The sequence below is a fragment of the Brachyistius frenatus genome, unplaced genomic scaffold (assembly GCF_029030835.1).
Source record: "Brachyistius frenatus isolate BFR_SWC_R1_liver_20210118 unplaced genomic scaffold, ASM2903083v1 Contig_589, whole genome shotgun sequence".
In the NCBI taxonomy this organism is placed as follows: Eukaryota; Metazoa; Chordata; class Actinopteri; family Embiotocidae; genus Brachyistius; species Brachyistius frenatus.
In genome coordinates this window covers 1,826-19,091 of record NW_027211188.1, presented here as the reverse complement: position 1 = coordinate 19,091, position 17,266 = coordinate 1,826, and the positions used below count along the sequence as shown (strand labels likewise).

Genomic DNA, 17,266 nt, shown 5'->3' with positions numbered 1-17,266 from the left:
TCATCAGATAAATTCACTAATTTGGATCGGTATTTCTGGTGGTCATTTTGAAATTGGAATCAATTATTGATTAATTAGATATTAGGCCAATTCTCCCTCCTCCTTCCCACTGCAAAAGCCTCATGTTGGCATGAACAGTAGCACTAATCTTTTCCAATAACAAAATTTGTTATTTTAGAAAAAGAGGTATATTTGTTAACATGCCTGGTTTGATTGACATATCTGTGGTGCAGTAAGGTTTCCGGTATTAGTGTCCTCAGGTTCTCAGTCAGATCCACTGCTCGCTCCCCCCTAGCTTGTCACTGTTGTTGTGTTTTCCATGTAGAATAAATGGAAAGTTGGAAAAGATGTCTATATGTATATGTATATATTGTTTTTTCTCATTACCCTGGTTGCACTTTGTTGGTTTCTTCATGTGCCTTTAGCCGTATATTATGATGAATAGATTTTTCATACATTATTACAGAGACAACAGGGCTTATAGTGGTATATCAGCCAGCTAACACTCATAGATATATTGTAGATCTGAATCTGGGACAACTTGTCTCATCAAACTATTAAATGAAGGAATTCTTTGATACAAATCACAGTGGATCAGGTCTGTACCTCTTCCTGCAATTTGACCTTGTGGAGATGATGCAAGATTTAAAAAGATTTATTCCTTTTCTGCTGCTCTTGCTTTTCTATTCTGGGAGTGTTGTGTGCTTTAAGCTGTGGGGAATGTCACCAAGCTTTTTTGAAGAAAAACTCTCTGATCAGCCATCTCTTATAAAACATCTATGGAGACTAACGACACAATTTTTATATTCACTCAACTCCTTCTGGAGGAAGAAACACAACAGTGAGGGAAAATATGGAAAAACACTCCTAGAGGAGTAAATCTTCTTATTTTTTTCAGGTGGACAATCAGATCAAGGCTACGATTCCTTATCTAAAGAGGAAGAGAGGTTGTGTGGCAGAGAGAGTGACAACACAGCGCTGGTGGAGGACAAAGGACAGAGACAGTCCAGTGAGTTATGGATCACTTTTATCCCTTATCTTTGACACTTAGCGACCATTTCTGCCGAAGTGAAACGGCTTACAGCAAAATGAACACTCTGCTTTTAAAGGCTTCTGCATCACATCGCAGTGTGGGTGTAATGTGCTCTCCACTCATCCATTTGCTGTTATATTTAGGTGTTTTTCAGACACAGATTCTGCTGATGGATGAAGGTGTTGTGTAAGCAGGTGATTGTTTGCATGACAGGATTTGTCTCGAATTTTGTTGCAAATAATTACGTGCTGTGTCTGATGCAATCTATGCTCCAGTCTTTATAAGCAGTACTCCTCACTAATCGGTGTGGCATTTCATCACAGCCTTAATTGCTTATTACTAAATTTTTTGGGCCAGAATGCAAAGCAGCCATATTTTAAGATGAAATTTGTCTCTTAAGCAACCACACAGCTGCCAATTCTCCCTCCTCCTTCCCACTGCAAAAGCCTCATGTTGGCATGAACAGTAGCACTAATCCTTTCCAATAACAATTTTTTTTATTTTAGAATACAATTACAGATTATGATCAACTGGCCAAATGCATTAAACTGTGCTAAATAGTTTGTTATCATTTAAATTTCCAGTGCCTGAGATAGAGGTTCCAATGAGCAGCACCTCTCTAACTAAAGGCTGCAGATCAACAGATCCTAATGCAGGTACAGTACGTTTAAAGGAGATTGTCATGAAGTTATTTTAACTGTTTATAAATGACACGCATCTCTGATCTTAATGTCTTGCAACATGTCCTGGTCACAGGCAGTGGCGGCAGGCTGGTTTCCAGTCCATCTAGTGACGCTCATCTGAGTGGACTTTTGCCAAAGACGGAGAGGCCAAATTCTCTCGACTTGTCTGGTGGACAGGGAACCCTTAGGCTCACCGTCCCTCTCCTCAGCTCAGCCAAACAGCATCACCTCACGGCTGACAGACTGCACGGACTAGAGGAAGAAGACATGGAGACCAATAAACATAAAACTCTGGTGGAGAGGAGTGTCGGCTGCAGTGGTGCAGTGGAGAGGACAGATGTCGCCTTAGAGAGGAGCATCAGCTGCAGTTCTGGGACAGTGAGGCGGACAGGTATTGAGACGGGATTTGATCCCCTGTCACTGATAGCGACAGAGACAGTACAAGAGTGTGACAATAGCAGCACGCCCACCACCCGCCGCAACCTCGCTGAGGAGATTGAGACGTACATGAATAATGGCAACAGCCCTCTGAGCAGCCGCACGCCAAGTATGGACCTGCAGAACCCCTCGAGCCCTTTGTTTCGCTCCTCCTCGTCACCTCACACCTCCCCACAAACCTCAACCCTGCCCCGCTCCCATACACACCTCTCACTGCCTGTTAAATCCAAGGAGAGGCTGAGGTCGTCACCGTCTCTTCCTTTGGGCGTCTGTAACAAAGACAGGGAGAGGCCCTCCTCCTTGGTTTCACCATCGTCTCCTACTCCCTCCACCTCATCGTTCTCTATGGACTCGCTGTTCACCCCAACTCTGGACATCTTCAAGAGCAGCGTCTTATCAGCAGGGAAGGGTGTGGCTGAGAAGGCTAGTCGCCTCTACTCTCGTTTGTCCTCTCAGACTTCATTAACACAGGTTAGTTGTGTAGCATTGTTCGCACACAAGTATTTCCAACATGATGCTGATAACTGTCTCTAAGATTAACTCCAGTAATGTGACAGTATTTTTTTTTTTATTCATTGTCGCCTGCAGGACACAAACTATGATCGCATGAGTGTGTCCTCACTGACCTCAGGAGAGACGGAATGCTCCTCCCTTGTTGATAATGACTCCTGTCTGGACCCAGACTGCTTTACCTCCCCCCAGCATGGCAGTGTGCCCCGCGTCAGGAGAAGCCCTGTGGGGGCTTACCAAGCTAACCTGGGCAGTCCCAGCACCCCCAACAGAGTGTTCAGACACAACTCCTTCTCTGGTTTGTTGCACATCCTTTAGTCAGCCTGCATAATCAATATTGTTGGATAAAAAGTTGCTGGCTTTGGTTTCTGAACAATCGACATTGATGGAAGCATCTCCAATGTAAAAAGTCATGGCTCGCAGCCGTGCTCGTTACATCACGGTTATGACAGTTATGTATTGGTCTGAGCAAAAACACTTCTTGACAGTCGAAGTAATGGAAAGAGTTGGGTGTTGTTCTATGGGAAACGAGGTCAACAGGCATGAGGGCTGATTCAGTGTGTAGCTTTTCTGCACCCAGCCACAGGCCCTATGCTAAACATAAACACGTGAACATGCACACTCGTGTGCATGCACGCACCCAGAAACACAAATGTGAGACACAAATTCACTAAACCTAAAAACAAATTGTCCACTGATTGCAGACTTTGATGAAGAGGTTGCTGTTTCGTTGCATTTGTGCACTTATGCTTGATTTATTCCAGATATGTGTAGATGTGATAGTGTGTTAAATCTTGGCTTTGCCTTGTGTTTTCTAATTGTATAATCTTCCCACGTTTCTAGGTGGTTTGGCGCTTTCCTCTAAAACTCCTCACACTCCAGAGTCCTCCCCTGACACCAGCCGCTTCCAGCCCACTCCTAATTATACCATAGAGGTATAATACTCGTGTATAAAAATCCCTGTCTGTACACTGACTCAGACTGTAATAAGTGATCATTTCTCCATGTTCCCGATGCTTCCTGTTGTAGGTGCTGATGTCCAGCTGTTCACTTTGTAAAACATGCGACTGTCTGGTGTATGATGAGGAGATTATGGCAGGCTGGACAGCAAACGACTCAAACCTCAACAGCACTTGTCCTTTCTGCGGCACGGCCTTCCTGCCTTTCCTCAACGTGGAAATCAAAGATCTCAGACCGCTGAGCAGGTAAAAAGTACACAGTATACTTAACACATGCTGAACACTAATTCTCTGAATAATTAATCAGGTGCATCCATCATTTCACACTGAATTCAGTAATATAGTGTAAGGAGTAATGTCTTTGATCTCTTGTGCTAGATTTTCTATTTTTCTAAAGTCTTGCTAGTTGTCTGGTGCTGTTTTCCTTACGCACTGACACACACACGCACACACATATAGACACAGACAAAACATCCTTTATCCTTGTGGCCTCTTTAAACAGATCCACTCTGTGTCTCCCTTCAGGTCTTCTAAGAAAAGTAATCCTGTTAAAGAGGAGGACACGTCTGTGCCACTCAATCCCGAGGCCAAAACATCTGTGGCAGACTGTGCAGATCAGTCATCTGCAGCTTCCCTGCAGAAGCAGGAGAGCAGTGCTAGTCCCCTGGCCTCCGCCTCCGCTCCGGTGACAGTGCCCTACCTGAGCCCTCTGGTTCTGTGGAAGGAGCTGGAGAGCCTGCTGGTGAACGAGGGCGACCAGGCCATCTCCTCCCCAAGTGTTGTCGATCAACACCCCATTGTCTTCTGGAACCTTGTGTGGTACTTCAGAAGGCTGGAGCTGCCGAGTAACCTGCCGGCTCTCATCCTGGCCTCCCAACACTGTAGCCATGCAGACCAGGTGAATATGATAGTGTCTGTATATGCTTGTGTGTAGATTGACCCATTAACTATGAAGTCATCACTTTATCAACTCTTTTTTAAAGGATTTTTTTAAACATTTCTAATTATAGGTTTGTTCATGTTTTTGGCACGAGCTACCTCAGTACAAGATTTGAACTGGGCAAAGAGCAGCCTGAGTCTTTGCAAAAGGTGCAAAATCCACCTACCAGCACTTTTAAAGTTGACAAATAACAAGTCTCTAATTTGTTTTATCGATTCAAAAACCAAAGTGTGAGGCTGAGTCTATACAGAAACCATTTCAGATGTGTTTTTTAATTTGTCTGTCTCGTGTGCCCCTGGCGGAAAAGTAAGGTCTTGAATCAGTGCATCTGTTTACACAGCCAGTGTGATGGTTGATGTGTCCTGTGGGCTACATGCTAAGACCCTATTTTAAGGCGTCAAATCTGTATCCATCCACTTTACACCTTACCATAACTACAGTCATTGTGCATTGGGTTCTGAGTGTGTCCAAAACACAGGTGAATGCCTCCTGTGTAGAAACAGACGGAGCTCTCACTGCTGCTGCTCTGATAAATGTGCTCCTCACACTATGCTTCCTGTGTGGACACAGTGTAAGAAAGACACCGTAGTTTTTACATGGGTATTATGAGCCTTAATTCATGTCCGGGCCAACTGTGACTTTGGCGACTCCTAGTGTCAGTTTGAAAAACAAAACAACAATACCTAAAAGCAGCACATATTTTCACTTACAATGAAAACAAAATGCTTTTAAAGATTCAAATTCTACCCTTAGGCACTGATGTAATAAGGGATTAATTTTCTACACTTTTTATCCCCTTCAGACTTCTCAGATGGTTTCATCCGAGGACAGTAAGCAGGTGCTAGTGAGGATTATGTGGGACAATCTGAAATTGCACCAAGACAAAGTTCAACCCTGCTACATCCTGTGGAACACACACTGTAAGTTACTGCTGCATAAGTTCCTTTCATGCACTGTGGTTCAATATATTTCAAAAGGTGAAATTACTTAAAAAAAAAAAAAAAAAAAAAAGGGATTCTGCTGGTAAGGTCAGATATTTACATGCAAATTAAATTATGCATATTAAGGAAGCAGATCATCATGCATAATTCAGCTCAGGACTCCTATTAGTCATGCCATCTTTATTAGTGCTATGCTTTCAGAGTTTATTTTGAGTGATGGAGATGAACGAGCCTTTGATCAGGGTGACTTTTATCTCTCTTTCCTTGCAGGTGCCAACTCCTTGGTTCGCTCCGGACTGTGTGAAGAAGGCCAATTCTTCACTGTGGAGCTCCTGCAGAGTTTTGTGAGGACCATTAAGAAGAGTGATGTCTATCAGCCCATGAGCCAGATTATCCAGCTGTTGGGGCCGGAGCTGGGTTTCAAGAGACAGAGGTGAAGAAATAAGGACGTTTGTAATATGTGTGAAGTTACAGAGGGAAGATAAGATGACTGGAAAGTCTAATTGTTTTTCTCTTTTTTTCTCCCAAACAGGAGCCTCTACAGAGATTTATTGTTCCTTTCTCTGGTGGCTTTGGGTCGGAACAGCATTAATATCAGTAAGTTCAAAACCATGAGATCCTGTTTTTAGTCATGCTAGCAGCACAGAATGGAAATGTCAGTCCAGCCCTTTGGTCCAGATATATATCTTAAAATGTGTCCTGAGCAATTGTGTAACTATCAACGGTGCAGCCAGTGCCAAGCACTGTGGCCAAAGACCAGTTAGGAGCCCATAAAGGTTTTCTGGATGGGCTTTTGTGCGTCAATACCATCCCAATTCTCAGCCTAACCAACTAACAAAGCTACAGTCTTACACTGATTATGATTAGGATCCCACCTTGTGCACCTGTGGTTTTTAGTCATAGCCCTTTCATGTATCAGCATTAAAATCAAATATAATGTTGTCCCATCACCCAGACTTATTTAATTTGGCTGCTTTATTCTGAAAAGTCACAAGGGAGGAAGGCATGCTTTCTTTGTCCAGTTACCAACTTAACATTAGTATCTAGCAGAGCTGCTATGACTGTAGACTTGTTTTTTTCTTCATAAAGACAGATCTGATGTAATGGATTAAATACATTTCATATAAAGAAAGTGTGCTGGCCTATTTTTAACAAACCGTTATCTCATTGCAGATGCCTTTGACCGGGAGTATAAGTTGGCATATGATCGCCTCACCCCCAACCAAGTTAAACTGACACACAACTGTGACCGGCCTCCCGGAGCAGGGGTCATGGAGTGCAGGAGGACTTTCAGAGAGCCCAGTTTGTAAAACTTCTTCTTCTGTCTCATTGTTTCTCCTTCAACCACAGTCACTGCTGCTGTTTTATTCAGACTGCCCTTCAGACTCAGGACCAGTTCACCTGACTGGAGCACGAAGCTCTTTTAAGCACAATGGGAAATTACACTTAATGTAAAGCAACTGCCACGAGTTTCTTGTTTACTGTCAGAACTGAGAGGCATGAAGTGACAGGCCTTGTGTTTGTACATATTTCAAAAATCTAATGTATTTTCAGTATGACTAAATGTTTGTACAGTTATTATACAGTATATTTTATGCCTTTGTTATTGTTGAAACTGTGAATAAGTACGTAAAAGTAAGTGTATGATCACGTTGTCGAAAATCCTCAGTGGTCCTGGTGACCTTGTTAAGACTGTTGTTGAGTGTGTGTATAATACATACTTGCTTTTAGACATTCATGTTTTTACAAAGCACTTTGACAAGATGAGCTTGAGACATTTATTTTCACTTACGTAACCCTGAGGCCCAGCAGCCTACGTTTAAGTCACTTTTTATTTCGAAGCTGCAGGACTCACTGTACTGTCTAATATATCTATTAGATTCAGTGTACAAAATCAAATGAATTCCTCCTCGTGTGTACCCTGTAAACGTGACAGGGCCATGCACATACACCTGAATACACTAAACTAGATGGTGGAAAATTATAAAACATTATAGTTTCTGAATCAAGAAGGGAACATCCGATTCATGTATGTGCACAATATTTATTTGTTCATCCTTTTTTGTACAATGTACCAAAAGAGACCAAAAGGGAATAATACTTCTGTAATTTATTTACAGTTTTATAAGCAATACCTTTTTTAAAGAGAGGATTGGATCATTTCTGTGTTTAAACCAAGGATACATTTCCTAAAAAATGGTACAATCAAACTAATTGTAAAATAATAATGAATGAAATAAATGTTTTCTGTTGGTTTTATCGAGATGTTTTTTTGATCAAGAATTTACAGACACAGTAATGGCTCCATGAAAATGTACAGAGTATTTGGCTCTAGTATTTTGTATTTTTTTTTTTTTTGGTCTTCACTGTATGGTGTAGATGTCAGTTTTAGATATTTGGACAACAGTGCACTGTTTTAATGTGACATACAGAGCATACAAGGATATTTTAACCACTTATAAAGACTGACTGTCTCTTTGAACAGATGGCAGTGCAGATTTCTTTGCACTGAGCATATTAAAAGATACAAAAAAATGTCAAAGGTGTTAGGTTTGAGCGACTCTAACCTGCCCTACTTCAAAATCCCTTTAGAAAATGAGTGGGATAGTTCACTGTGTTAATATTGTCTTTCACTTTTACCTGAAAGAAACCTGCCTTGATTCTGTTTGTAATGTGATGCAGCTCCACAGTTTATCATTGGACTTCACAGTAATTTACGATGACACAATGCTGGATTAAGAGGCTGTGTGCTTGGAATAAACACCAATCTCACAGCATGTAAATTTGCATTTTAACCACCTTGTAACCAGTGACAAAAAAAGAACCACAGATGACCAAAACATGATTTTATGTCTTTGTGTTGTTTACACTATTTGTCAATTTGAACAATGTTTCCAAAGTAATATTTATAATTTGTAAAACAAATACTAATTTGTATGATTTTTACATAAAAAAAAGAAATCAAATTTCTTCCCAGGCTGGATCTATAGTTTGCCTTCATTTATGAATAAACACATTTATTCTACAGGTGTGAAGATTGATTTAATTTTTTTCAAGCTGAGTGCTACGCCTCACCTTTTTAATAGAAACTATGTTCAAGCTTATAATTTTATAAGCAAGAGTGTTATAAAACCATTTTCATACTTACATATTTTACAAAATTCACATTTAGAAACCTACATTTTACAAAATGTGCACATATTCTAGACCTAGAATTTCATTTCATAGACATGGTTGTGTAAACAGTCAAAAAAATTAATTATGGTGTTAATTCTGCACAATCTACACCTTAATGCAAAGTAGCTCTGCAACTCCTGTTGTAATGAAAACAAATTACTTTAAAAGCTGCCATCATTACTATCAATATCGGGTTTTATACTCACACATGAATTTCACGTGCAAAAACTCGTGATCACATGTGACCATATATACATGGGATTGAGCACATGTGAAACATTTATGTTGCCAAAGTTTTTGAACTTTTTCATGGTGTAATGTGTGACGCCCATGTGAAAACCTTTCCACATATTTTCCTCATCTTATTATATGTTGCAACATGTGGTCAACATGTGTCATACATGTGCTCATATCTGTCCCATGTGGGAAACATAGGAAACTCGTGTTTTTCGGTAAGGACAGAAAAAGTTGTAGTTTGTGTGTTGCTGCTGACATACCAGACATGCCACTGGCAACAATGCAGAGCAATACAGTAGCTCTCTGAATGGTTTCAATAGATATCCTGACCCATGCTCATGAGAGCCTTAAATGTAGGGGTTAACAGTTCTGCCTCAGGTCACAAGTGGAGAGAGTGCTTGCTGTATGCGAAGGCTTGTGTTCAAACTTTTAGATGGAAACAGGGCAGATAATGAGACGATCCTCCAGCATAACACTGAGCACCAGGAAGATAAAGTAGAGGAGAAACATGGTCGAACCCAGCCCCTTATTCATCTTCCATTTACACGTTGCAATGGAAATAATGACAAAGAGTAGCATGAGGAAGAGCAGCACGATGGCACAGAAGAGCCCATTGCTGCTGACGGCCACTGGAGCCAAATTGTGCATGGATGAGTACAGGAGCCAGGGGACTGGTAGACTTTTGATAAAGTGACAGAAACAGAAAGATGTGAGAGAAAGAAATCAGTTAACTGCATATTCAGTTGCTTTTTGTCCAATTATTACATATCAAGCTATTGAGGCTCACCCCACAGTGATGTCAAAGATGTTACTGCCCACAGAGCTGGACACAGCCATGTCCCCGAGGCCTTTACGAGCCACAATCACACTGGTAATGAGGTCGGGGATGGAGGTCCCTGCAGCCAGGATAGTCAGGCCCATAATCTCCTCTGAGATGCCGATGGTCTCACCCACCTAAAACAACAAACCGGGAGAGAAGAGGATTGAAGTTACAGAAATGGAAAATTACTCGTTTTTCCTCAAGATTATTAATTTGGGGCATAATCTTAATCTCCATTTTAAAATGTATTTACTGGTCCAGAAAGATTTGAATAGAATTTTTTTTTTTTTATAAATGAATTTACACGAAGATGACAAACCAATACATTTCCCTGCAGTCACTGACCTGATGGGCCCACCACACCATGAGGTAAGAGAAGACAGCTATCCACAGAATCGAGCCCAGAAAGGTGGCTGCAAAGAATTTCTTGTATTTCTATTAGACAAAGTGAGTGATGTAAAAGTGAGATGAAGTGGAATTAAACACACCACAGCTGATCTCATAAATATGTTTGTATCTCTCACCTGGTTGCGAACATCAGGAACTGTGAGCCACAGAGGGAAGACGATGGGCAATAGGAAGAGGTAGGTGGCTTGCTTACGTCGTTTGTCAGGCCACTGTAAAGACAGGGGCTCTTCTTTTTCCTCTTCTTCCTCCTCTTCATCCTCATCATCCTCATCTTCACTGGAATCATCACTGTCATCGTTGCTGTCCTCTTCGTCACTGTTGGAGTCTTCTGAGGCTCCTGACTCATCCTCTCCGGCTGGTACATCCTCCTGAAGTGGAATAGACATCATGATGGACCAGTAAAGAAATAAATAGGATTAAAGAAACAACCAAATTAGCCTAAAGATGCTGGTTCCCAAAGTTGTAGCTCTGGACTTTGACTCTTACATATACAGGTATCAAATACTGACTTCTGGGCTCTTTGAAAACTACCAGGACATGGGTGGAAAGTACCTTCTTGTCCTCAGGCTCCTCCTTCTTCTCTGCTTCTGCAGCTGGGGCAGCCTCTGGCTCTTTGGTCTCCCCTGTTTCCCCACCACCATCTGTGAAGGGAATCCCAAACATTGTGTTAATTTCCCTCATGATTCTCACTCACAGCAATCTGTAAGAACTCCAAAGTCATTTTAGACTTCAGAAACTAGTTATATGGAGAAATGCAGTGAATGTAAATGGAGGAATTTTGTTTGCATGGATTAGATGACAGCCTGTTTTCATGGGCAGACTTTGCTTTATTGAAGGCATCTGATCACCATCACATCCTTCCATGTTACCTTCACTTTTGTCTTGAGTTTTGCTCTCTGCTTTCCGTCTGGCCACATTATTCAGAGTCTCAGCCTTATCCATAAACTTCCCTGTGAACAACCAAACAAACAAAAAACAAGTTTAGAATGGTGTGATATTATTCAGTCATGTGACTAAAATACTTTACTAGTGATATGTGGAAGACAAAGAATCGTGACAGATATCACAACAGCACAGCAAAAACAGCAACAGCAACATCATGTTTACTGCGGCACAGATCAACGTCATGAAAGAAGAATGAGCTCATCAAAGGAACAAGACGCACTACGAAACAAAAAGCAGGACAGGATCGTTCCTCTGCTATCTAATGATAACACAAATGCATTCTAATAAAATTGATTCTCTCAAGCACAAATGAATGATAATGAAAATAAAAGGATTTCCAATGTTTCAGATTAAATACACTCATCTCAGGCCAATGTAACAGTAGATGTAGATAATCTCACAACACACAGTAAAATAGAAAGAGTTTATCAAGCTTTGTTTTTTATAGTGCTCCTATCAGAAAAAATGTGATTAACAAAATAAACTTTGTATTATTTTGAAAGCATCAATTAAGCCGCAGATATTTGACTAATGTTTCCTGGATGCATCTCCACATGAACAGATGTCATGAATTGATTCATTGTACTTAGATAAAGAGAGCAGGTTTGATACCTGTGATCCAGATTTCATAGGCTCACTCAAAAGCTGATTATTATGTTGGAGTAGTGGATTGTTTGCTGCCCTGAGGCCTGAAAGACAAGCAAACCAGGAGCCTTTACCACAGGTACATTAATTGGTACATACTGTACAATGGTCTTGCTGCATGTGACCAGAGAACAGAAACACATGCTTCGAGATTACCCAGGTATGATATCCATAGAAGAATACATTAAGATAACCTTACTAACCTATCAGGTTGTTTTCCTGAAAGTGAAAGCAGGACAGGACCAGCTGCTCAGTGCATTGTTTAACCAAATATCACTGCATCTCCTTACTTACTGTATCCTAAATAATTTAACAGAAGATTAACCACTTCAATGAGGGCATTAGTTGAAAATGTTTTACTCCCTATGTTAACTGCAGCCATTCCTCTGAGATTATTATTTATGTTTCACTGTGGGCCTACAAATGGAGCCCTCTATAGACTGAGGTACGTATTTATCTGCTTAGTATCAATCTGGACTTAGTGCTGCTGTCAAATGGGACACTTTGCTAATCCATTTTACAATAAGAAGGACATGGTCACCAGACAGTCCGTGTAAAGGTTTCTCGGTTCACATCAAGGGAGTCATTGCAGAGAAATGGTACTCACCCTCTCCTAGAGGGTCTAATGTGTGAATCATGAGCTGAAAGATGGTGTTTCTCATGGTGCTGTTGTGCAAAGAAGCTGAACTGCCCCCTCGCTGAAGGGATGGCTTCAACTGGGGAAAGAGATGGCTGAGGTCACGACAGCTACTCATGATACAGACAGTCACATCTTGTTAGACAATCATTTCCAAGTGGATGGCAGAATGTTTTTTTCAACAAGTGCATTTACATGAGACAGCACTTGTAGGGATGCTGTGATTAATATGACTGCAGAAAGATAATATGTGAGATAACATGCAGATAAATGGTCAAAAATGAACACTGTGAGTGTCTAGGATATCATTTTTGTGTCTTTCTTCTTACAGTTGATTGGCTGGGTGACTGTTTGATTTTTACCTTTAACCGATTGTCGTCCTCTGGAACAGAAGGGGTATTATCTTCATCGTCCCCATTTGTCTGCGTGCAACAATGCTTTTTTCAGTGATAATCATTCATTGGTAGAGATAGACTGAGGTTATTTCATTTTGGTAGAGTTTAATAATCAGTATATACCATATGCTATAATCTTATACAATGCTACTTCACCCATTGCACACATTGGGGTCCTCTTAGTATTGCATCTCAGTAAAAATTATGTAGTTGTGTGCCATATGGAGGATTATAATTTTGTAAATGTATCCCTCGTCCCCATAAAACAAAAAAAACAAGAAAGCATTATAGTGTGATTACCGGTATGTATGATGTGAAATAGCATTTTCAGTATTTTATAATAACATTTGCTCTTCGGGAGCCCGACCCTCAGCAGTGTATCCAGCTTAAGAAAAACCCTGCATGTCAAGCCTCAATAATACTTTACCAGGGTTAAACAGAGTATATGTTGATGGTACAGTTTGTACATAGTCATAGCTCCTCAAAGGATTAGTTTGCTGGGGCTGATCAGCGTTTATTCATCAGTGTTTACGCTGTACTTTTATCATTTCACTCTTTTGGCATAATAAGTATATGAGGCTACAGGCAGTGGTAGAGATGTCACAACTTATGATATGTGTTGCTCTTTGTTTTAGTAATAAACCACACTGTATATGATGACTATGACAGAATAAGATACAGAATCATACATGAGTGAGATCTGTTTTGTGGAAGGACATATTATGTGACAGCATTACTTTTATGTCAAAAAGATTAAACACTAGCAAAATTGTTTCCAGTAAATCATTTTTCAAGGATCTTAAAATCTGCTTACTTAAATATCAACATCAAGAGGAATATATTTGTCTTGTATAGTAGTATACACTGTTGTTTGAAGCTCCACAGCTTTGTAATCAATTACATAGCAGTGGCACAAAATAAGGATACTAATATATTCAGAAGCATTAAGACAACTTTGGTCAAATGCCTGCAAACAGAGAGCATTTTGTGATATAACAACAGAACCATTAGTGGGTCAGGTGAGGACGGGACAGATTTTATACAAATGTGTCACAATGAGTGCTTACCTTTTCAGGTTCCTCCACAGCAATAATTTTCACAATGCTCTTGTGTTTGTGGAGTTGGGTCTTGAATGCTCGCTCAATTTGCACATTAAATTTCATGAAAATGACATAGAGAGTGTAACACCCCACCAGCATCATGCTCTCCCACCACATTATGACATTATCCAAGAAGAAGATGATTAGTAAGATGAGGCCCAGTATGTAGAAGGATACGTCTCTGAAAAGTGGCCACCAGGTTAGACGGAGAACCTCCCGAGAAAACACAGCACACATTCCAATCACAAACAAAATGTTGAACACTGCAGAGCCAACAATTGTGCCAATACCCACATTGCTGTGGGCAATGAAGACTCCTATCAAGGAGGTGAAAAGCTCAGGAGCAGAACCTCCAGCAGCCATGAAGGTGGCTCCTGCAACATCGTCAGAGATGGCTAACTTGTCTGTGATGACCCCCAGTGCAGGAACAAAGAACTCATCACACACGATTGCAAGTGACACGAACATGTACATCATCCCAATAATGTGGAGGACCACCCAGCCTCGTCTACGCTCTTCAATAGAAAAGATATCTTCAGGGTATTCACCCTTCATATGTGGAGCTTCACCAGGAGAAGCTGGAGTGATGGGGGTTGTGGGAGGAGCTGGAGCTGGAGCTGGAGCTGGTGTGGGTATCTCTGGTGGAGGTTCAGGGGCCACATAGATGCAATGCACACTAGTCCGCTTTGTGGTTGGCAATAATGGAGATTCAGTGGTGGTGGAAGCTTTGAAATCTAAAGTTGTATCTGTATGATTTACCACATGCATCTCTGGAGTTGTTTGATCTGTGGGCTCTAATTCATGTGTCGCAGTGACAGGTTCCTCCAGCCCTCCAGTCTCTACTGTAGCCTCCTCAACACCCTCTGTTGAACCTTCTCCAAAATCCTCTCCAATCTGTGGCAATGGGAAAGGCTCGTACAGTCTGGCACTGATGGTCAGCTGGTAAAGGGTGCAGAGGAAAACCCCAGAGAGGAGAAACACAACCCGGCTCAGCTGCAGTCGCTTCCTTCTTGTACAATTCATTTTCCTTTAAAGCAGTGTTGCTGATGGCTAGGTTGAATTAAGCTGCATAAATAGGCTTTGGTAGAGTCCAGCTCTCTCCCCAGCAGACTGTGGGGTGAAAGAATATAAAACTCCAGCAGTGGGATTCATGTCACATCCTTGACTCCTTGGAAAACCCAGCCTATTGTAAATTCAAGAGAGCATCAGGAATAAAATTACATTTAGACAGCAGGTTGAAAACCAGTATACATTTGAGCTATTCATAAATACATGCACTTCATAGCTGCATTTAGAAGATGTCATGATTACTGTCTTTGCATGATGCTTTTCTGAGAGAACAACAAAGTAGCAAATATTGCAGTAAATGAAATAAATACAAATGTGGTAAGGGGCAAGACTAATTTCCTCATCAAATCCAAAGAGATCAAACAAAACAGTCCATCTTAATGCCAGATACAGACTTACCATGGAATTCATGTCTTGCAAAGCCAGGGGTGTAAAAATTTCCAAAAGCAGATTTCCACAGTTGTTTGTTGAGGCAGAAACTATTGTCAATGGCCAGAGGGTTATCTAGGACACAGAACAAGTCTTCACAATGGATCAGTATAATACCTAATACCTGAAGTCTTCTAAGAGGATTATGTGCATTGTCTCACTCTCACTTTGTGTGTATACCTGAGTAATATCTAACATGAAGTAAAAACAAAGTGCTCATTTAGTCTAATGGTATTACGTTATATAACTTTAGCATTAAAAACATCTCATGAATCCAAGGTTTACCCTTGGAAATAATACTTTCATTATATATTGAAACGTTTTGAACGGTATAGGTTCACCTTTAAACTCCAGTCCATAAAAGCTATATAATGTCCATACACCAGTAGCATTATTGGTAAAATACCGGCATTCCTTGTTGAATTTTATGACGACTTTTTAAGCACAGGAATATCAAATTTACTATTTAAAGTGTATCACAGAGGAACGTTTTGTTGTTGTTGTTGTTGTTGTTGTTGTATACTTGGTATCCACCCGGACTAAAGTAGCGGTGTACATTGTAACTCAATGCTGCGGGGCTTTGATATGTCTGTGCTTTGAAAATTGAACAAGAAAGCAGGGCATATGTTTTTGTCAGACTTGTCGGGCGCCTTGAGTTGTAACTGGAGCGTTTTTTTTTTTTATCAAGTTAACTGTGGCTGTCAGACTTTGCGGTGATCTGATTAATAACGTCTCGTCTACGTGTTAGATTTTTAACTCCTTAAATGTCGGTCGCAGTGTGTTGTAAACAAACCTCACCGTGACCTATCAATGTTTCCCCCTCCTCGAGCTTCAGCACACCGAATGTATTTGTAACATCCAGACCAACGTAACCACACACAAAATAATGTAACGTTACCGCTAGTCTTTGAAGTAACACAAGCTCAGGTTTCAATTTTCTATGCTGATGTATTTAACCATAATACAGTTGCGATTTTCTGGAGTATGTATTTCAATATTTGTTTACGCTAAAAGCGTCGGTTACTTCAGCCTCTTGCGCAGACATATTGCACCTGTCACGTTATGTTGGACTGAACAGATGGAGGAGGCAGGGTTTTACTAGTTACGGCTGTCGAGGGAGGGATTTAGGACTGTAAAATCGTATTTTGCCTTGATGAATTATTTGTATTATTAGCAGTGATATGCGGTCCCTCGTACGCGAGGGTCTGTATATTCCTGCTTGCAGTTTTAATTTTTTTTCTCGATCTCATTCCTTATTGTTCTTTAAAAAAATAAAATAAAATTGCCTTTTTTTTTTTTGGCAGCTTTAACATCTCTAAAAAATAACAGCTGTAAAAAGAAGGGCAGTCAAGGGCAAGTCCAGCCTTTTCACTAGCAGACTATGGAGTGGCACAATCCAAAATCTCAGCAGCATGATTCACATACTAACATCTTTGCCCCACTGCGATACCTATTGTAAATGACAGGAAGCGATACAGTCGAGATCAAATGACAATAATGCAGTAGATCAGACTCCATTTGTGTATATTTCAAATAATAGTCTGTGCATTTTTAATCACAGAAGCAAGATACTCCAAAGCACGGTTGTGTGAAGTTTGACAAGTCCTCACCATAAACATCACACGTCAACTCTTTTGAAAGGATTATCTGCTGTGTCTCATTCTCAACCTGATCATTAGAGCATTGGTCACAAAGCCTGACAGGCGTTTGAAATATCCCTTTAAAAGGCATTAAAAACACAGTAAGTGTGAGCGGTCTTACTTTGAAATGGGCGTTTCTTCCTCGACGATTTCAAAACTATTCGGTAGTTTATTCAAATCCAAGATCACCTGGATCTCGAGATGCTAAAAAACAACAACAACAACAACGAGTGCACTGTTGTATACGATTTTCTTCTCTGC

General features: G+C 40.7%; 2 protein-coding genes across 4 annotated transcripts in view; one reads left to right on the top strand and one right to left on the bottom strand.

Moving 5' to 3' along the window:
• dennd4a (DENN/MADD domain containing 4A) overlaps positions 1-8,529 on the top strand; it is a 24,252-nt gene extending 15,723 nt beyond the window's left edge. The window contains exons 21-31 of the mRNA XM_069688424.1: positions 899-1,009; positions 1,618-1,689; positions 1,790-2,625; positions 2,743-2,962; positions 3,508-3,599; positions 3,694-3,869; positions 4,149-4,521; positions 5,366-5,483; positions 5,775-5,937; positions 6,037-6,101; positions 6,678-8,529. Coding sequence (XP_069544525.1) covers positions 899-1,009; positions 1,618-1,689; positions 1,790-2,625; positions 2,743-2,962; positions 3,508-3,599; positions 3,694-3,869; positions 4,149-4,521; positions 5,366-5,483; positions 5,775-5,937; positions 6,037-6,101; positions 6,678-6,814 — 2,363 coding nt within the window. The 3' untranslated portion in view covers positions 6,815-8,529. The remainder of the gene's footprint in view (positions 1-898; positions 1,010-1,617; positions 1,690-1,789; positions 2,626-2,742; positions 2,963-3,507; positions 3,600-3,693; positions 3,870-4,148; positions 4,522-5,365; positions 5,484-5,774; positions 5,938-6,036; positions 6,102-6,677) is intronic.
• Positions 7,533-17,266, bottom strand: slc24a1 (solute carrier family 24 member 1). Of its 3 annotated transcripts, none has more exons than XM_069688425.1 (11): positions 17,127-17,266; positions 15,336-15,440; positions 13,836-15,051; positions 12,736-12,795; positions 12,344-12,452; positions 11,016-11,096; positions 10,699-10,787; positions 10,263-10,514; positions 10,084-10,173; positions 9,706-9,872; positions 7,533-9,597 (listed from the first exon to the last, which is right to left on the bottom strand). In XM_069688425.1, the coding sequence occupies exons 3-11, from the start codon at positions 14,889-14,891 to the stop codon at positions 9,348-9,350; spliced, it is 2,154 nt and encodes a 717-aa protein (XP_069544526.1). In that variant the 5' UTR covers positions 14,892-15,051; positions 15,336-15,440; positions 17,127-17,266; the 3' UTR covers positions 7,533-9,347. The 3 variants fall into 3 exon arrangements, with proteins under 3 accessions (XP_069544526.1, XP_069544528.1, XP_069544527.1); XM_069688427.1 differs by having other exon boundaries at positions 14,163-15,051; XM_069688426.1 differs by lacking the exon at positions 17,127-17,266 and adding an exon at positions 16,976-17,060.